We start from the raw sequence: 22,304 nt of genomic DNA on the forward strand, positions 1-22,304 counted from the left end.
ACAACTTCACAAAGACCTTCCTAAACCATGTGAAAAGACTATAGACTGTATCCTAAGACAATGGGGTACCACTGAAATGAGTTCAAGCAATATGATCAAATTTATATTTTAGAAAGAGCCCTTTGTGGAATTACCTCAACAAATGCTAAAACATACTTCCAAACACTAGTAACAATAATAATAAAAAAACCAACATACTTGAAAAGCTGGTTGCATCGTATTGAGAAACATGAAGTTTGATTTCTACCTCCTATTATATACAAAAAACTGGCATCCACATTAAAGACCTAAATATGAAATGTAAAAGTATAAAACTAAGAGAAGAAAATGAAGAAGAGTATTTCTTTGAGATGTGAAAGAATTTATTCAACTTGGCCAAAATGGCACAAATAAGGAGGAAGAGTAAGGATCTGACTTGAAACACATAAGCAGAAAAATAGGCAATGGACATAAAAACCAACACATAAAAGGTGAAAAACATGTGAAGAAGTGTACACCTCTAGAAATCAGAAAATGCAAGTTTAAATGATATACTGCCTTCTACCCATCAGATTGGCAAACATAAAGTTGGGTAGTTCTTAGTATTGTGGGGATGTGAGTAAAGGAAAATGCTCATGCCTTGCCTGAAGAGAATTTACTCATGAAATTAGGTATGCAAATATGCTCCAATCTAACAATCTCACTCTTGGGATATATATACCAAAGGAACCTTCCCAGAGGTAATGTTGTAAATGGTACTATGTGTAGTACCAAGGAGATGGACAACCTAGGTCTATGTCACTAGGTGAGTGGAAATATAAAATATGATGGATGCTTACAGCAGAACATTAAGTAGCAACTATAAATAGTATATAAAAGCAACATGAGTTTATCTGTAAAGGTGTTTAGTATAAAGTTAGTATAAACTTTTGTCTCTGGTAATGCTGAAGTAACACTTCAGACAGCTTTAAATTCTGGATAAAATATAAAAGTTAACTATCAGAAAGTACTGAAAAGAAACCAAAATCAGGCAAAAACAGAGAAGCTAATACTTAGAGGAAGGGAACGGCACTGGTTTAGTAACCCCATTTTTCTAGGATTTTCACCTGAAGGCAGGCCCCAACTGGTGTCTGGTTGGCTAGAACTCAAACAGAAATCAGCAATCTTACTAGCTTGAAGAATCAGAGGACAGACTTTGTAGCTACCACAAGAGCTGCAAGTGCGGGGAGAAGAAATCCCAGAAAGGAGAGGGAGAGAAAGAACAAATTCTGCAGTTAAACTGCTCAAATCCCTGGTTGACCACTGAACTATGCATAAACACAACAGATGTTCAGCAGCCTAAAAGAACTAAAGAAAGAGATTTAGCTGTTGCCAACCACAGGGATGACAAAGTTTCGTGTGTGACTTGAGCAAAGTTAACCGGCTAATAAAACAAAAATATCATCTTCAGAAAAATATAACAAAATCACTCTCCACAACGTATTATTCATGATACCCAGAATAAAATTACCAGACTTGTAAGAATCAGGAAATTTTTACTCATGTTGAAAAGAATAGGAAATTAATGAAAACCAGCCATGAAATGACTCAGATGTTGAAATTGCAAATAATTTTAAAGCAGCTATTTTAACAATGTTCACAGATGAAAAGGAAAACATAATCATAAGGAATGAATGGACCAAAAATCAGAGCACGTAAAGAGAAATTAAAAGAGAAACACAAGGAAATTCTAGAACTGAAAAATACTAATTTGAAATTTTTAAAAAAAGTTACTGGAAGGACTGAATAGCAGATTAAAGACTTAATTGGAATCCAAGAAGGAGAAGAGAGAAATGGGGCAGAAAAAATATTGACAATATAATGGCTGAGAACTTTCCAGAAGTGATGACATCAAAATCCCATATCCAAAAGACTAAAAAAACCACAAGTAGTATAAATATAAAGGAAAAACCAATACCTAACTACATCATAGTCGCATACTTAAGAACCAAATGTAAAGAGAAGAACCTTGAAAGCAGCCAGAGTAAAACCACAAAATACAAAGGATACAACAAGAATGACAGCCAACTTTATGTAACCATATCAGTAACTGAATTAAATATAAATGGACTAGATATTCAAACAAACAACAGAGACTGGCAGACAGATTTACAAAAGTGAAAGAAAGCCAAAACCACAGTACTTGTAAGATATGCACTTTTTCATATAAGGATTCAAAGAGGCTGAAATAAAAGGATGGGAAAAGATACCATGTAAACTGTAAGTATTAGAAAGCTGAAGTGACTAGATTCAGATCAGATTAAGAAGGCTTCAAGGCAAAGAGTATATTACAAGAGAGAAAGAGGAATATTTCATAATGATAAAGGACATATCAGGATGAGATAACAATAACAAAGCTTCTAAATAAATGAAGACTGACAGAATTAACACTGATAAAATACAAAATCTACATAATTTCACCAACTGTCCCACTTATATCCTTTTTCTGGTCCAGGATCTAACTCAAAATCCCATGCTGTGTTAAATTAGCATGTCTCTTTACCATCCTCTAATCTGGGACAGATACTCAGTCTCTGACTTTCATTACCTTGACACTTAAAGCAGCGGTCCCCAACCTTTTTGGCACCAGGTACCGTTTTCGTGGAAGACAATTTTTCCACAGACCGGGGGTGGGGGTGGGTGGGTGGGGTGTGTTCCCAGGCAGTAATGCGAGCCATGGGGCGGGGGGGGGGGGGGTTCAGGCGGTAATGCCAGCAATGGGGGAGCTGCAGATGAAGCTTCGCTCACTCGCCCTGCTGCTCACCTCCTGCTGTGCGGCCCAGTTCCTAATAGGGGTTGGGGACCCCTGACTTAAAGTACTAGCTAATTATTTTGAAGAATGGCCCTTTCAAATTAGTAAGCACCTTGTGGAAAGATATTCAACATTCCTCATACATTAATTAATTAAAATTCTACAGTAAGAAAAAAGTGACCCCTTTCCCCATTTATTTATTCAATTATTCATTTATAGCAATATGAATATATTTTATTCTATATCTTATATACCATTATTATAATTGTTTCTAAACTCATGTCAGATTTGGTGATTAGAAACCCCGTTTCCCTCAAGTTGGCTCCTTCATCTTTCCACGTGCCCATCATTTTTTGAGTACTTCCTTACTTTTTGGCATCACGAAATGATTCAGGGCTCATCTAGTAGTTTCCCTGCCTAAGCCCTGGAATCACCCACTTCTCCCCAAGAATTCCTGATTCCTTTTATTGAAGAATTGGATTTAGAAACAAAGATCTGGGTGCTAGTACGTTCACTGCTGCCAAGGTGGGTCACTGCTTCTAGGCCCTTGCAGCAAACAGAGCTAGGAAATATATTAATGTATATACACACACACACACACACACACACACACACACACACACACACGTCTCTATTTCTATCCAACTCTCTATTTCCATAAATAACCTATGTTCATAGTGATCCCTCCAATTCCAATCCAATAACACAGAATTCAGTCTAGCCTTTCTTCTTTTCTTACTTGTAAGTTCTCTGACACTGAAAATCTGGTCCTCACTATCCACAATACATTTACTTAATTGTTTACCCTTAATATTTACACAAAATAGTCGCAGAATTTCTATTCATATCCCTGTGAGAAAGTAATTGTAGTGGAAGATTTGTTTACAGTTCTTTTGTCTCTAGCTTTACACTATACAGTCAAAATACTATTCTCCAAAGTTATTTAGCTTAGTTCTTTTCATCCCTCCCCCTCAGTATACTTATGTTATTCATTTGTAATACAGTTAGGTTCATTTGTTACTGTTTACATTCTATTTTGGGCTAACTCACATTCTGGTTGGTAATTATTCAATGAATTTTGGGGTGGGTATGTGAAACATAACCAGGTTCTAGGAGTTAGAGCTACATAAAAAGTATACTCAAGATAAGTTCTACTCCCTACTACCCCATTCACAACCATTCCTGGGTAGGTAACCAACCTCACTTGTTTCTGGTTTATCCATTTTCAGTATTACCTGTGCACAAGTGGGACGTGTATCTTGCTTTGCACATACATAGTTTCTTTCACAAAGGGTAGCATATTATACTTTTATACTTCACATTTTTTCCACTTAACAGTATATCCTGGAAATCATTCCATATAGTGATTTACCTAGGTCTTCCTCATTCTTCTCTAAAGCTGCATGGCACTCCACTGCCTGAATGTACCATGATTTATACGTACAACCATTCTCCTATGTATGGACATTTAGGTTGTTTCCGATGTTTTGCAATCACAAACAATGCTCCAAAAGATATCTTTGTGCCTATATATTTTCATATTTCTGGAGGTATATTTTCAAGGCAGATTCCTAGATTTGGGATTGTTAAGTCAAAAGGTAAGTGTATATATAGTTTTGCTAGATTACTGCATGTAGTTTTGTTAGATTATTTTGTTCTAGATGGGGTGTACCAGTTTGCATTATCACAATGCATGAGAGTGCCTGTTTCGCTACCATAGCCACTTACACTTTTCACCAATCTGACAGCTAAGAAACTGTATTTCAGTGTGCTTTAATTTGCATTTCTTTAACTGGGTGCGTTTGAACACTTTTTCACATGCTTAAGGGCTGTTCTATCTTTTTTGGAAAGTGTCTGCTCATGTCATTCTTCCCAGTTTCCTATTGGGTCTTGTTCCATTGTCTGTCAAATTTTAAGTTTGTTATATATCAGGGGTATTAGCCCTTTGTGCTATATGTTGTAAACATTTTCTCCCAGTTTCATAGGTGTCCTTTGAATGTATGGTTTTTTTGTTTTGTTTTTTTGCCATGCAGAAATTATTTTTATGTTGCTCAAACTGATTGGTCATTCTTTTTATTGCCTCTGAATTTTGAGCCATAGTTTAAAAAGCTTTTTTCCTACATCAAGGTTGAAGAAGAATTAATGTTTCTTCTAGTACTTGTACAATATCAATGTTTACATTTTGATCCTAATTCATCTGTAGTAGTTTATTCCTGTGAATAGTTTGTGTTACGGGTCTAATTTTATCTTTTTCCAAATGGCTACCTTATTGTCCCAGAACCATGTATGAATAAATCTACCTTAGCTAAAGGAATGTAAGATATTACCTTTATCATATACTCAATTTCTCTATGTACACTGGATCTATTCCTGGCCTTTCTATGATATTTCACTGGTCTATTTGTCTAGTCAAATGCCAGTACAATACTTTTAATCATATAGGTTTCATTGTAATATTTTAATATCTAGTAGGGTTAATATAACCCATATAATCCCTACCATCACCACCAGTGTTATTCTGGCTATCCTAGAATGTTTTTCCCAATCAACTTACCTAATTGCTTTAAAAAGTTTATTAGTAATTTTTATTGATGTTGTATTACATTTAAAAACTAACCTAAATTCCCATGAACATCTTTATACTATTGAGTCATAGTATCTCTTTTAAGTTTATTGTTAAGTATTTAATTACTTTGCTGTTATTATAAATGGCAATATTTTCTAACAGTGTGTGTTCTCTAATTATTGTTGCTGAAAGCTATTAATTTCTGTATGTGCCTCTAATTGATTTTTCTTGTCTAACTGCATTGGTTAATACCTATAGTACAATAATGAGGAGTAATGAAGACAGAGGGCATCTTTTGCCTTGCTCCTGATTTTTGTGAAAATGCCTCTAGTGTTTCCCTTTAAATAAGATACTGACTTTGGAATTAAAGTACATGAATTTTATCATGATAGGAAAGTAACCCTTAATTCCTATGTCCAAGAGTATTTTTAATTGGGAATGGGTATTGAGTTTATCAAAGGCTTCTTCAGCATCTATGATGATAGTGACTTGTTTTTACCTTTAGCTCTATTATTATGATGCATGATATTAATAGATTTCCTAATAGTCAATCAGCCTTGTATTCCCAGAATGAATACCACTTGGTCACGGTATATTATTTGCTTAATGAGGTAACAGATTGTTTGCTAATATTTTACTTACTATATTTATACCAATATTCATCAGTGATAATAGTTTGTATATTGATTCTTTTTTGTACTGCCTTTATCAGGTTTAGGCATCAATGTTACACTTGTTTCAAAAAGGAATGGGGGGAAACAGTATGTCAGTTCCTCAAAAATTTTAACAGAATTACCACATAACCCAGTAATTCCACTTCTGGGGGTATATATCAAAAAAAATTGAAAGCTGGGACAAAAACAAATATTTGCACACCCATGTTCACAGCAGCATTATTCACAACAGGCAAAAGTTGGAAGCCACACGAGTGTCCACTGACAGATGAATGGATAAACCAAATGTGGTGTATACATACAATGAAATATTATTCAGCCTTTAAAAGGAATGGAATTCTGGCACATGCTACAATATATACAAACCTTAAAGACATTATGCTAAGAGAAATAAGCCAGACACAAAAAGACAAATACTGTATCATTCCACTTACATCAGGTACCTAGAATAGTCAAACTCATAGAGACAAAAAGTAGAATAGTGGTTGCCAGGGGCTGGGGGGAGGGAGGAATGAGGAGTTATTCTTTAATGGGTACAGTTTCAGCTTGGGATGATGAAAAAGTTCTGGAGATGGATGGTGGTTAGTTGCACAATAATTCAAAAGTACTTAATGCCACTGAATTGTATGCTTAACAAATGGATAAAATGGTAAAGTTAATGTCAGGTATATTTTACAATTAAATAAAAAAGAAAACACCAAAGAACTGTGGCCTGTAGTTAATGTTTAGAAGCAGATTTTTGTTTCCATTATATTGTAAAAATATGCTATAGAATCAGTAAGTGCAGAAAGGACTTTAATTATTATCAAACACATAAGTCTCTCAAGGTCAGATTAAAAGCTGTTATAAGCCCCCTATCCCTCTCAAAAAAAGGAAAAGAAATGAGAAAGTTTCTCTCCATTTCTAGTGGTCTGGCATAATCTATAGAGTGCTAGAATTATCTGGTATTTAAAGGCTTGGTAGAATTCCCCTGTAAAACCATCTGGGCATGGTACTTTCTGTAGGGCATTACTTAATTTTCTGTTTCTTTTTATGAAAATTGGCTTTTTATAACTTTCCTAACTCTAATGAGGTCAATTTCTCTAATCTGTATTTCCCTGGGCAACAGTCCACTTTAAGTTTTCAAATTCATTTGCATACAGGTCTGCTAATCAGTCTTGTATGACTGTACTAATTTCTTCTGTTTCCATGGTTATCTTACTTTATGTATCTGTGCTTTATCTCTCATTTATCCTCCTGATCAAGTTAGTTTGTGGTTTATCTATTTTGTTAATTTTTTTCAGAATATTAAGGTTTTGACCTATTAATTAGATCTACTGTTTTTCTCTCCTTTTCACACTATTCATTTCTTTCAAAAAGAAAATCTTTCTTCCTCACAATGTTGTTTTCCTTACCATGATTTTTGTTTGTTTTGTTAACATATTTCCTCACACTGAACTAATCTTGAATTCATGGAATAAACCCTAGGTAATCATGACATACTTACTGCATCTTTAAATGTCAGCTGGAATTTATTTTTCTTTCTTTAGAATTTTTGGATTTGTACAATATGCATAAATGATACCAGCCTATAGTGTTTCAGTAATAAACTACTGCTAGTTAGAAGACAATGTTAAAAATGAAACTAGTAATTCTTATCAACAGTGTTATTCATAATAACATTATTTGTAACTATCTCTCAAGGGAGAATAGTTAAATTAGCTACAGTACATCTCTGCAAAGGGATATAATACAGCTCTACATGTACTGATAGGGAATGATTTCCAAAATATAATACTAAGTTAAAAAAACCAATTTAAACAAGATCAAGAGAGAACATATATAATGGGTTATTATTTCAATAAAATAAAGAAAAACAAATATATGTGCAAACATATATATGGATTTGCTTATATATACACTGAGATTCTCTGGAAGGATATAAAAAACACTGGTTATGGTGGTTGGTGGCTTTCGGGAGGGGAATAGGTGGCCAGGGAAAAGGAGGGAGGAGGATACTACACTGTGTATTCTTGCAGGCACTTTCATTTTGGATTATCTACTCAAAAATAAGCAACACTATAATAACAAAATTAAAAGGGAGAAATTCTTTACCTTTAATCTTTAAAGGTTATTTAGAATTTAGATGGTGACTTGTTCAAGTTACTTCATTAAAATCAAGAAAAAGAAATGAAGGCCAGTTAATACTATTATTACTATTAGGAAAAAAAATGGTTCTGGGGGTCTCAGCTAATAAAATGGGAAAGGTAAATTAAATAATTGATATAAATATCCAATAATTCATAATATACTTACTTGGAGATATGACATTATACAGAGAAACAAAATTATCTTTATTTAGATAATCTAAGAATGGGTGTGGGTGAGTTGACATGACATCTCATTAAAATTACCCAAACCTAAACAGAACTACCATATGATCCAGCAATCCCACTTCTGGGTACAGGTATATTTCCAAACGAAACAAAACCATTATCTTGATGAGATATCTGTACTCCTATGTTCACTGCAGGATTATTCACAAGAGCCAAGAATGGAAACAACCTAAGTGTCTGTCTCCAGATGGATCAAGAAAATGTGGTATATAAATACAATGGAATGATATTTCAGCCTTAAAAAAAGAGGAAATCCTGTCATTTGTGACAACCTACGTAAACCTGGAAGGAATTATGCTAAGTGAAATAAACCAGACAGAGAAAGACACATACTATATGATATCACTTATATGTGGATTCTTTTTAAAAAGGGGTGGGGGTGGGGAGTTGAACTCATAGAAAAGACAGTAGAAAGGGTTGCCAGGGGGTGGGGTGGAAGAAATAAGGAAAGGTTGGTAAAAGGGTACCAACTTCCAGTTACAAGACGAATAAGGTCTGAGGATCTAACATATAATATGATGACTATAGTTGATAACACTGTATTGTACAATTGAAGTTTGTTAAGACAATCAAACTTAATTGTTCTCACTGCCCCCACTTTAGAGATGTGAGGTGATGGGCATGTTAATTAACTCAGTGCGGGAAATCATACATATATCAAATCATCACATTGTACACTTTGTAGGTAAGCCTTTTGTTTCCCTTAATTTTTCACCTGAAAATAAAAATCCTTGTTATAAGCACTGGAGTAGAGATTTTTTTCAGTCCTTTCATATGCATACAGTGTCATCTTCCTGTCATCTAATAATTATATACTCTGCCTAGCACAAATTTTGTTCTTTTTGTTTTGCTTAATGGGCACTAAAATTTATTAAATGAAAGAATCAGTGGGGGGAGGGTTCTGTACCCACATTACCTTCACGAAATTAAAAAAAAAATTAACACCAACAGACAACTTCTCATCAGAAACAATGAAAACTAAAAGACAATGGAATGTAAATTTTAAAGCGGTCAAATAAAAATAATCAAATAGAATTCCATCTCAAGCAAAAAACATTCATTAAAAAGAAAGGCGAGATAACATCTGCTTTACCTAATGACAGACCAGGGAAATCTCACTAAGAACTAGAAAAGCTGGGAAAAAATCAGAGCTCATCCTTTTGAAGACAACAGAGATCTCCTGAGGTAATGAAAACAGAAGGAGTTAAGACTCCAGGGAAAGAACTTTGGAGAGGAAGCTTATTTCTATAGCTGCTTTCACCCTGGGGCCTTTACTGATTTGGCAAAAATCAGCAGTTGGCAGGAGGCTGGGATTAGCGTTGGCAGGTAAAGACTCTGATCCACAACATGAATGTAATTCTCAAATGCATCCTCTCAAGGTGCATAAAATCCCTAGATTAGTAGAGTATCCAAACCTGAGTGTGCATCAATTCTGAGTCAGTGGATGTGCGCGCATGTGTGCGTGCGAGTACGCACGGGGGCGGGAAGGGTGGGCGTGCGCACAGATGGAGGTGTCCAGGAAACAGATGTTAATTGTTTAGACCACCCCATGGTGGCTCTGAAACAAAACAGACCTTAGAAATTATGTAGAAATATAACAGTATTTCTTTTCTAAAAAGCTGTTATAAAAATTGTTTTTTGGGTAAACTATGATTACCTAATATTTAGCCTCATACCAACTTATGCCTGATTTTCCATACCACTGCCTACCTAGACTAAATGTCTATGTTTTATGTCCTTTACCATATAACTAAGCAAAATCTGCCATACATAAAAATAAAATGTTCTAAAATTAAACTAAAAAAGTTTTTTAAATACAGCAGCCATAAAAGTAATGGTAATGACATCAAGAGGTTACTAATATGCCTTTCAAACAGTGATATGTGGAAGGGATATTTTAATCTTAAGAAAAAGTGAAACTAAAAACAATGCATTATAACAACCATCTATAAACATTTCGAAAAGAAAACTAGGCATTTCACATCAAGAATAAGAGAAATCTTCTTAAATACAGCCATTTAAGCCTGCAGATAGTTTGAGTTTAGAGGCAAATCTTACTGAATGAAACGTCTTTGTACACAACAAGCACTTTGTATAATAACTGTAACACTAAAGCAAAATCTTAACCACATTTAATGAGTATAAAATGTATGCAAGAAGTAATGCCCAGAACTCCATTAAATTATCTGTATATCTGATTCCACTTAAAATGGTATGGGTGGGCTTCCCTGGTGGCGCAGTGGTTGAGAGTCCACCTGCCGATGTGGGGGACACGGGTTCGTGCCCCGGTCCGGGAAGATCCCACATGCTGCGGAGCAGCTGGGCCCGTGAGCCGTGGCCACTGAGCCTGTGCGTCCAGAGCCTGTGCTCCGCAACGGGAGAGGCCACAACAGTGAGAGGCCCGTGTACCGCAAAAAAAAAAAAAAAAAAAATGGTACGGGTGATCATTTTTGTTTGTTTTAAGTAAGCTAAGTTAAAACACTTACCTGGGTTTCATATAAGTGGGCAATGTGAAATTGAACTGCAAAGGTGATGGAAAACAAAAATCAATAATAATACAGCAGTAAATTTAATTAAGAATGTAAAATATAAGCACCATCTCTACTACACAGATTTAAGTAATTATAGAACATAGCTTTTATTTTTAATAACACAGTATATACAAACAAACATACACGAACATGATAAGAAACCACATGTATTCACTGTTGGCCATTACTAAATTTTGTCAATGTAATTATTAAAATTAATATTAAAATCTATAGCAAGTGGGTATACTTCTTACAAAGTTCAAAATGGCAACATTAAGCAAATGAAGAAAACTTTTATAACCTATACATTTCAAAACATGGTATTTAAAACCTGAGTTACAAGTCAAAAAAGAAAAAGTGTTTGATTAAAACAACAAAAATACCCTCCAATTTTTTCCTTATACCATATTTCATATCAATATTTATAAAGAAGTCACAGACAAGGATGACACAAGTAATAACACACAGAGGAAATAAGTTGCATTTCTCTATCAGTTCTCCATAATCTTTTTTTAAAGTCAAACCACTTGGAAGGCAAGAATAGTAAACAATCTCAACATTAACAAGTATCTCTTGAAAATCAAATAAAAATATACGTATTGCAGCTTTTATTTTCAGCTCTTCCTGATACTGCACCACCAGAATATGAATGATTCAACAAAAGCAACAATGAACCAGGAATCAAAACTGGATTCTGGTTTACTTAAGTAATATGATTTTCATCCTTCAATGACAAATCTTTTTTTTTTTTAATATTCTATCTACCTGGATTTCATAGTTGAATTTCAAGGAGTCTGGGAGCCTTTCAAAATTATATGCATAATATATATGTGGATCTTTAAAAACAACGTCCACAGCTATCATCAATTTCTCATTGCCATCATAAACTAACTCTCTCGCTGACTCCCATAACTGTAAGAGTCACCTGGGAGGCTTACTAAAAATAGAGATCCCTGAGATTATATTCAGTGATCCCACTGGAAAGGTGCCTTTTTATTTAGTTCTGCAAGGGATTCTGATACCTGTTCCTAGACCAGCACCTGGGAACAGCTGAAGTAAATAAACATAAAGACCAAAACAAAATATATAATGAACTTTAATATCAAACAACATTTTTGGACCAAAAGTAAAGTACTGCACTCTCCATATATAATCATTAAATATCGTATGTTAAATAATCAGAAATGAGGCAAAATAAAAACATCACCTTTAAAAGTTGAAAACCAACATTTTGTGAAAAGCACACAAAAATAATAATAAAAGTTCTACAGATATAAATATCCCCTTTACCTATATCTGTTTGAGGGTTTTTCTTATTTCCTAGTCCCCTTTTCCAACACAGCTCTCCTTGAGAGTTCCAGTCCATCTCACCTCACTACATCATTAGAGGGAGACCCGGTTACAGGTTAAGAGAATGAGGAAGAGATGGAAAATCTATGCCCTTCTCCCCTCAATCTTCCTACTACTCCTCTAACAAAGGTGACATGGAAAGGTCACATGGAAGAAAAGATCAGCAGCACGGTGGCATTCTATTACCATCCCAAACTTCCTCCAGGCTCAGCAAGGGCTTTCCTATCCTATGAGTTACTAAATCCAGTATCATCTTTTGTGGTATGAAAACCAATCTATATTTAAATTCTTAAAGTCGTCTTCAAAGTGGAACATAACCATACAACTAAGAAAAAGCTCCACCTGGCAAGTCTCAATTAGAAGTAGAAATTTTTAACAAATACTGCCACAAAACGTTCTGAAATTAAACTTTTTTCAGAAATACATTATTTTTAGAATTAATAGAATTAAATCTAGAAGGAACAATTTTATCCCAAGGGGCAATCATATAATGAGAAGTCTCACATCACCATGATTCTACTTTCAAAACACAAACTGTAATTAACCCCTCTTAAATAGCTCTAGAAGCGGCAAGTGTATCTACTTATTTTCTTTAATTGCATAAATGAATTGTGCCATAAAACAGAAATCTCATACAGACTTTTTTTTAAAGCTCACTTTACTTTCTAAAATCTTCTGAACTTTGTAGCATGACAAAGTAACAAGGAAGATTTCAAAAAACAGTCAACGTCTGTGGCATATCTAAATAGGTAATGATATAAAAAATTCATAGAGAAGTAAGCTTTACAAAGAAAATAAAGAGCCTGATGTTTAAACAGTAATAATATCTAGCTCAAATTAAGTAGTCTGTGTTTGCTAGTGCTCTGTGAGACATCAGCCATTATTACCATGGTTATCAAGTAGCTATGTTGATTGTCAAAAATAAACTACCCAAATCAACTGAACTATAATGGCCTAATGTCTCTAAATAAAGCACATGCCCTTCCATTAGAGTGACCACCAACCTTTTAGCACTCAAAGTTCTGAGTCTGGGGAAACACCTCAGTCCTGTGCAAAACAGGACATTGGTCACCCTCCCTCTTATTTCCCTTCTCAATAACCAACAGAAAGAGAGTCGTGGTAAGCTCGAAAATGTATTCATGACTGTTCAAACTGTCCTCTTCAAATTCAACAAGATCTGCCCTGTGGTACTCATTCTACATAGGTGTTTTCCTTCAGGAGCAATGATCTACAAGTAAGATTTAACTTCAACAGAGTAGAATAAAATGAGGATTTACAAAAATATTTAGTTTGAAGTTTATATAACGTCCCTCAAAGGTTATCATTCAAACTGACAAGTACGTATGAAAGTTAGTTTTCAGGCACTAGCTACAATCAATTAAATGAAAATCAGATTTTTTCTTATTCCCATAAATTAATTTTAAAAGGATTTTAAGGGTTCATATTCTGGATGGTTTATATAACCTGGATATATAATTAAGGAAAAAGTATAAAAAATTAATACTTTATAAATTAATATATCAATGAGTTAAATCCTTTTTCTAATTTATCCTCCTCTTAGAAACTAAAATATTGCTGCATTTCTTACCTTCCCACTATTTGTTCTGGAAGTACACTGATCAGTACTAAATCCTGGGTCTCATTGAAAGAAAATAGAATTCTTTTTAAGTTTTCTCAGAAAATTACATTTAGTAGAATTATGAGATAATTAGTCTGGTCTAAGATAATGATTTAATCCACACTATGTCTTAATTCATGTTATATGCAAGTTATAGTCAAATTTCTACCATTTTTTTCACTGATTCAATCATTTGGGGGCATTTTTACCACTGAGACTTCTCTTCACTAAACTCCTTTCTATATGGTTAAAAAATGAAGTCACTTACAGCAAAATACTGACTCTGTAAAACCTAGAATCTTTTGACTGATATGAAATTTTCATGAAGAATGACTCAATTTTTCATACACTCTAATTATAAATTTTATTGTTCAAGTAAGAAAGTTTTAAAGAAATCCAGCTTGAATCCAATGCATATTCTTTAAACTTTTATTGGCTACCTTAAAGTACACTAAATAAATATGCCAGCACATACTTATTGATAAACACATGATAATCAACCCAATCTGCTTTTGGAAACAAACATACATAGAAGCAGAAAATAAATGTCTAAAGAAAACCACTGTATCAGAACATGCTTCACACATTCTTTTTTAATTAACTGAAAAATCTCACCTCAATCTTTATGTATGATGCTTAAAACTATAATAGAAAGTCAAAGTATATCTTCATAATTACCAATAATTTTAATACCACAAAGCCCGAATCAGAGAGCTAACACATATGAATCTTTGTATACTCAGTTCTCCTAAAAGATTGGCAAACCCTGTTTTTAATCCCCCCAAGTCATCTAAAATGTAATTAATACACAAATAATCAATCTTGTTCACTAGCACAGATAATTTAATTCAACAACCCAGTTCACTGGCATATCTATTTTAGACACAGGCTGCTGCTCATAATAACTGGTCTCACATGTTCCATTTGTACAAGTAGCCATGGCAACAAATACAGTTAGATTCAACAATTCCAGGGAAAAAAATTACACAGGGTTTATGACTATTATTATTATTACTATTATTTGCCATGAAGTGATCTGAACACATGCAGAGAACTATGGTACTTAATAATACTTACTTTCAGCATTGGACAAAGTGCAGGGATTACAGTCAACCAAAGCTAACTGAAAATGCTGCAAGAAGAGATTGAGAAAATTAATGCACTAAATTCAATCATATAGATGTATTTTAAAATAATTTTCAGGCATATAAGGTCTAATATAATAATGAAACTATGCTATGCAAATAAAACATACTAGACAACCAACTAGCATTACCTTGAACATTTATTGCTGGCAACAAACATGTTGCTGACTATTTTCTTCAAACAGTTGAGAATAGAGAATTGGGATAAGAATTAACTTGATACCAAGTTATCCTACATAAAATTTTGTTTATATGGAAAAAGAATCAGGTTTTTAAGTCTTCTAGTAAATAGGAAGTATTAGGTATAGAACACATCATTATTTTAAAAACTGAAAGTAAAAGTTCAATGGCATTAATGTATTAAACACCACTATCTCAAAATGATGTGAATTTTTTAAAAAAATGACTATGAGAATTATCATAAAGGGTAAAACTATCTGCCCTTACTGATTCTTCAATTATTACTGTATTTAGTGTCTTTTAAAAGTATCTGAAGTACCACAAAGAATGCATCAAATAGCCACACAAAACCAATGCACATAAAGAAAACCACTGATACACATTTCTGCAAACTAAAGGGAGATGAGGGAGTAGGGTGGGGACAGCATGACCTCAGTTTCATTTCTAGTATCTAAACCAGATGCAAAATAGATGTACCTATTAAGACATAAATCAGCAGAAATAACTATCAATTATGATCATCAACCCCCAAACCTGAAGATGCCATAGTAAAATATCTAGCACCCATCCATCCTTGCAACCAACAGAAATGAAATGCCATTATCCTTTCAGAATGTACATGCTCTTATATGTGTAGGCAATAATAAACCACTAATAATGTACAGCATCCACTTGTAATAATGTCATATAAGCCTGCCCACCCCCAAAATACATGTCAAACCCAAGGTGTAACAGTTATCTTTAAGAATACAAATCATCATCAAGAACACTGGATGCCATCTGGCATCTAGTGTATCAACATTAAATCTGCTATATAAACTAAGAGAAGGCATACAAGTACTAGAAATGGTATAAAATATTTAAAATTTAAAAAAAGGTAAATCTCTTTGAAGTCTTCTAAAAAATATTTTCAGGAATGTATATTCAAATTTTCTGAGTCTCCACAAATTTTTACCATTAAAAGTAATCAAAAGCCAAAGTATACACCATTTTCTAAAAATTACCACTCCTATCCACAATCCAAATGCCTAAAGAGTTATATTTTTTTAACTGCTGGATAAACTGAAAATTGATATGTACAATGACAACTTCTAGATATAAGCCCAAAAAGAACTTTCTTTATCAAAACTTTCTTATCAAGAGAAATCATCATCAGCAAGCTTTTAGTACTGTATTTCAGAACAGAATCAACAAAACTGCACTTGGTCAACTAGAACCCTCAATTAACAAAAATAAACTAATGTCAGCTACCCAGTGTTACAATGAAAGAAAAATTAGAAGGCATAATTTGCTATGAATCAGTTGTTATTACATTCATTCACAAATGTCTGTTGTGTGCTTGCATAATTAGGCTAGCCTACATTTGCAGTATTTAAGGGTTGTAATATTCTGAATGGGCAAGCTACTAACGAAATGACTATGACCCTTAAATGTTAAATATTTAATCCATTCAACAAATACTTCAAGACCCTATAATGTCCTTAGGACAATGCAGATACTAGGGACACAATGATCAACAAACCAAGAGTGAAAAATTATTTGCCGTGATTGACCGAATGAAAAAAAAAATCCAACATCTGAACACTTCAAGAACTGCTTTTATTTTCCCCTGGCCTACAAAGCAGATTGTATGTCCTCAAACATCCTTTTAGTGTGCTACCATAGCAATAGAAAACAGACTATTTTAAAAAGTGAGTAGTATGAAAGCAAAGCACTCTTTATAACCAGTTGTTTTCCTCTAGACAAAAAGAGGCAGAGCAGCCACACATTCAGACTATACTACATTTCTAAGCCTAATCTATCCTGCCAGCGTAAATTAATATTTAGGTAAAAAAAGACAGACCTTTCCTAGCTGAGCCAAAGGATACAAACTGAACTGCAAAGAAACATCCTTTAAGATGGCAGTATTTTAGTTTTGCTATTTCACTGAAATCCCACGAAGAGCAGAGATGTGTAATTCGAATTGCCCAACCTACATTTCATCTATCAATATTCAGGGTCCTGCAGCGAAAACTGGCAGAAGTAGTTCTGGACCATGTTTTATATAATTATCAATCAATCTTAAAATCAGCAATGAAGTCACTGACGCACCATTTCAAACCCAAAATATCATGAAATATTAAACATTTCCAAACCACAATGATGTCTAAAAATTAACTCAGCAAAAGAGTACATATTCAAAAACAGGCATGTGAGAATCAAAGAACTTACAGAATAACTACTTAAGTTTAAGAAACTAAGAACAGCCACACAAAACCACCCCACATAAAGAAAACCACTGATACACCTTTCAGTAAACTAAAGGGAGATGAGGGACTAGGGTGGGGATGGCATTACTTCACAGTTTCATTTCCAGTATCTAAACCGGATGCAAAATAGATGTATCTTTAACATATAAATCAGCAGAAATAACTATCAACTATGATAATCAGCCCCAAACCTTGAAGATGCCATGGTAAAATATCTAGCACCCATCGTTGCAGCTAACAGAAAGAGCTAGGAAATAACTGTACCTCACACCGAAATATTGCAGTACTGAAACTGACTACTGCTGTGTGAAATACTTACTGCACAGTAGAGACTTCTGCAGTTCAAAGACTATATACAAACCTCAAGGCAGAAAGCATTCTATAGAAAATTAATTTCCAAGCAAAAAGATTTACCTAAGACTTTATTTTTCCTAATGTTAACAGTGATTTCCTTTTTAATAGCACTTCTGGTCCAATTTAGTACAAGGTTCAATTCATTACAATTTCTGTTGACATCTTTATCACCAAAGTCACTTTCTCTTTAAAAGGTTTTGACTTGTTCAATATTTCAAAATAACTTTATAGTATTTCGCTTTCTATACACTAAGGAACTTGATTTCTATCTGGAGGGGGAAATCTATATTGATGTAATTAACACACAAAACTTGAGTTTCAAGACTTTATTTCCCTTTAAAGAGTTTTACTTCTAGTTATATAGTCTGTGATTATCTCACAATCTTTTCAACTCTAGAACCCTCCAACTGTATTCCCAACTCTGAAGACAAGCAATGAGATAACTTTTCATAACTGACAAATTATGGTTGTATGTATAAATTATTAATATGGAGCAATGTTTGGATTCCAGATCCAGTCTTGGATTTTCTGATTCAGTGGATTGGGGAATCACACCCTGTGAACCAGATTAAAGCTTCTACAAATTATTCCAGTGCACAGTCAGGGTTAAATGCCAATATTTAAAACTTGTAAATTGTGTGCTTACCCCCAAAAGCCCTACTTCAGTCTATGTAGACAAGGTATGTGTAGTCAATACTGCTGTCTATATTCAATTAAAGCAGACACAGCTTTTTAGGAATAAAATGTTGGCAACCGGTTTTTACTCTATGCCAGGCACTTTGTTATGGCTATGCATCTATGCAACTGAATAAAAGGCTCACTGAAATTAATGTCCTAATAGAAGTTTAAAAGACAGTTCCATAGCAGAGTCCAAAAGATATAGCTGAGGGAAGAAAAGAGGTCCTTCAGGCTGAGGAAACGACTTATGTGTACACAGCCCTTATGAAACAGGGTTTTATGGACAGTTTAAGTGGGAGAAGGGAAGGTGTCAGGCACTCTTACAGGTCAAAGGCAAATTATTTTTTCTTTTTCATTTTTACAGATTGCCACAATTTTGAAAATATGATTTAAAACCAACAAACTTCATTCCTAAAACTAATAGTCTATGATAAATGAATGAAACTAGGGAAATGCCTTAGGATGTGATGGTACTTACTTTAGGAACTTAATCTCTGAAAATAAGATACAGAACTAAAACTGATAAGTTCTGGTAACGTTTATGAGCCACGATGCCTGGCCAAGCTGATCTGATGGAGATTCTCTCAAAGCCCTCAAACTCAGTTCTTCCATTCTCTTTGTAATACAAGATTATTACAAGAGTTTCAAGGAAGGACTCTACTGCACCAATGACTAATAGTTAATGGATCCTAGCAATCATGACTCAAAAGAGGCTCCTTCTTTTCAAGTTTACCAATCTGGTCTCTTCCAAGACTTTCTTTAACAAAAAAGTAAGACAAAAGACATTCTATACTGAAGATGTTCAAAATCTTATTTCTAGCCCTTCTTTTCAGCTCCAAACTTATACCTGTCTATACCAACATCTGATATCCCTCAGGTACCTCCAACTCGATAAACTCCCAAATGACCCATCTCCATTCGGAGGCTTTTCATGTCCCAATCCCAAAACCTGCTGCTACTTTCTTTATCCCCTACTTTAGTTAACAGAAAAGTGATTCAAGCCAATAAATGGGGAATCTCTACCCACATTGAATCTGTTAATAAATTAACTCCTTTATTAAAACTCCTTAAGACCTCTAGGATGTGTTACCTTTTATCCATCCATCCATGCAGCCACCCTATGAGAGCCCATTTATTCTACAGATCTTGCTCACCTTTCTTCCTGTAACTGGGTCCTACCTAGTCTCCCAATTCCTCCTTTCTACCACATTTTATAAAAGTACAGGTATGCAACCGATTAGAAATTCTAAAACACTGGTTCTAGTATATGTCTAATCTGTGTACACAAATGATCAGAATATGTACTGACTTAAATTTTCAAGTTCTTTAAATCTAGTGTACAATTTGTGTTCATATCAAAATAAGACTGATATGTACACAAATAACAAATACAAAGCAAACATAACATATTGTATAAAGGGGATAATGTAACAATTTGCATTGTAAAATGCTATTTTGGAACGTAACCTTTAAAAAAAAATGTGACATTGGATAAACTGAATGTTTCATAAAGCTGCATTTGAAGATCAAATATTTACAACCACAAATTTAAGTAGTTATCAGTAAACACCAAAAAATGTTTTTTGATTAGAAACAACTTCTTGTAGTTAACATGTATTTGAGGAGAGAAACCTGACACGGGAAACCTGGACTCATCGCAACCCCTCAGTATCAGAGAGGATGGCTACTGCACATCTATGAGCAGTCATGTCCTTTTCAAACACGTATTTGAGGAACTGAAGTACTTCAGCTATTTACACTACTTCACACTTGAAGGTATGTAACAGAACTCAGGGCAGAAATAAATAACAAATGGAAAAACAAAACTGGGCAGGCAGAGTGAAGTGGAGAAAGCATTATTAAGTGGTTAGATAAACCAATTAGCCGATCACCTCATACCAGATAATATCTAGAAAAGATTAAAAGGTAAAGTATAAGTTGATGAACAGCAGAAAAAGGAAACATCAGGGAAAAGATTTCTGTCCACAAATGAGGAAAAATGGACAGAAGACAAAATAAATAGCAGTGACCATCCTCTGCCAAAAGGAACAGGGACATTACACTCAGGTGAAACCAAGTTCCATTGCCAAAGTGGGAATTGGGGTGGTGATGTTTTATGGTACAAACATGAAATTAGTAGATAACTAGATCTAATGCACAGCATAGAGATTACAGTCAACAATACTGTACTATAAACTTCAAAGTTGCTAAGAGACAGATCTTAACTGTTCTCACAAAAAAAAAAAAAAAAGATAATAATGTGACATGGTAGAGGTGTTAGCTAATGCTATGGTAATGTTCATTTTGCAATATATAAATGTATCAAATCAACACATTATACACATTAAACTTACTCAAAGTTGTATGTCAATTATACCTCAATAAAAAATTAAAAAATTATAAAAGCCTCGAATTTTCAAAAAGCCAGCTGGCAGAGTTAAGCTATTGAACATCATGAAGGAAACAGAGCAGGAGTGGGTTTGGAGAAATAATAGCAACTTCTATTATCTTTAGACAACTGAACTAATAAAAATATGCTGTTAAAGCTTCAACAACAACAAAAAATATTACAGATATCTTAGAAACTTAAGGCCTGGTTAAAATTAATTTAATAGCTAGTATTCAAATTCTCAGCAAGTATTTTTATAATACATGGAGTTCATAGTATCTTAATTAAATGAAACAAATGATTTATACATTCCACATTAATTAATAAAATAATAAAAGACGAGGCATTTCACAGATTCCAAAAGTGGTTTCTAAAAGGAAGTACATATCATCATGCCTTATTCTTTCTGCCTTAATATCTTGGCATAAAAAATATGACAATAAAATTCCTGAGTCTATATAAAGGATAGGAGATTAAATCAGATACCTGGAAATGTAGTTTTCTAGAGAAAAGTGTAAAAAAAAAAAAAGTCGAAATGCTATTTCACTCAGAAGTTTCATGACTGGTGGCTGAATGAACTGGTGGACAGGGGGCATCTAGAGAAAACTGCACTGTCAGTTTGTGTAGAAAAAAATTCTGTTAAGAGATGACAAATAAAATCAGCCTCTTATTTTTCTCCCCAACGTTTCCAGCCAATCCTATGAGGCATTTTGTAATTTTATAGCCTCTTCCATTTCATTAATCTATCCATTCAAGAAACACTAAGCACCTGGTAAAATGCCAAGCTAACACACAAGTCTCATTTGAGCTTAACCCATTTCCTTAGAATCATCTCTTGTATTAATAATTCTCATCTTCTTAACCCTTTCATATTAGTCCCTTCAATCAGCACTTATCATCTTCAAATATCAAATTATAAGGGGACTTACATTGGTATCCCAGCCAACTATCCACAAGTTCCCATAAAAAAGCCACCCTCTTTACCTTTAAAAATCCAAGAGGGCTTCCCTGGTGGCGCAGTGGTTGAGAGTCTGCCTGCCGATGCAGGGGACACGGGTTCGTGCCCCGGTCCGGGAAGATCCCACATGCCACAGAGCGGCTGGGCCCATGAGCCATGGCCGCTGAGCCTGCGCGTCCAGAGCCTATGCTCCGCAACGGGAGAGGCCACAGCAGTGAGAGGCTCGTGTACCGCAGGAAAAAAAAAAAAAAATCCAAGAAAGTTCTAATGCTGACATATTTTAGGGAAACTTAAATATGTAAATATTAGGAAGAATTTTTTAATAATCTTCATTAAATTAAATAAATGCATTGGCATTAACTGAAGTATGGGTATTATCGCATCTTATTTTGCATATATTAGCTTCATATGAGGGAAATAATTTTAATAGTCTGCCAGGGTGTAAAATTTAGAGGCATTATATAAAA

General features: G+C 34.2%; 1 protein-coding gene across 8 annotated transcripts in view; it reads right to left on the reverse strand.

Annotated features, from left to right (window-relative positions):
• The window catches only part of KDM6A (lysine demethylase 6A), a 201,631-nt gene that overhangs the window by 61,428 nt on the left and 117,899 nt on the right, over positions 1-22,304 (reverse strand). For all 8 annotated transcript variants that reach the window (XM_060088055.1, XM_060088054.1, XM_060088052.1 and 5 more), the window contains exons 7-8: positions 14,962-15,016; positions 10,872-10,906 (exon numbers count right to left, since the gene is read on the reverse strand). In XM_060088055.1, the coding sequence (XP_059944038.1) occupies positions 10,872-10,906; positions 14,962-15,016 (90 nt within the window). The remainder of the gene's footprint in view (positions 1-10,871; positions 10,907-14,961; positions 15,017-22,304) is intronic.

The sequence above is a fragment of the Mesoplodon densirostris genome, chromosome X, assembly GCF_025265405.1.
Source record: "Mesoplodon densirostris isolate mMesDen1 chromosome X, mMesDen1 primary haplotype, whole genome shotgun sequence".
Lineage (NCBI taxonomy): Eukaryota > Metazoa > Chordata > Mammalia > Artiodactyla > Ziphiidae > Mesoplodon > Mesoplodon densirostris.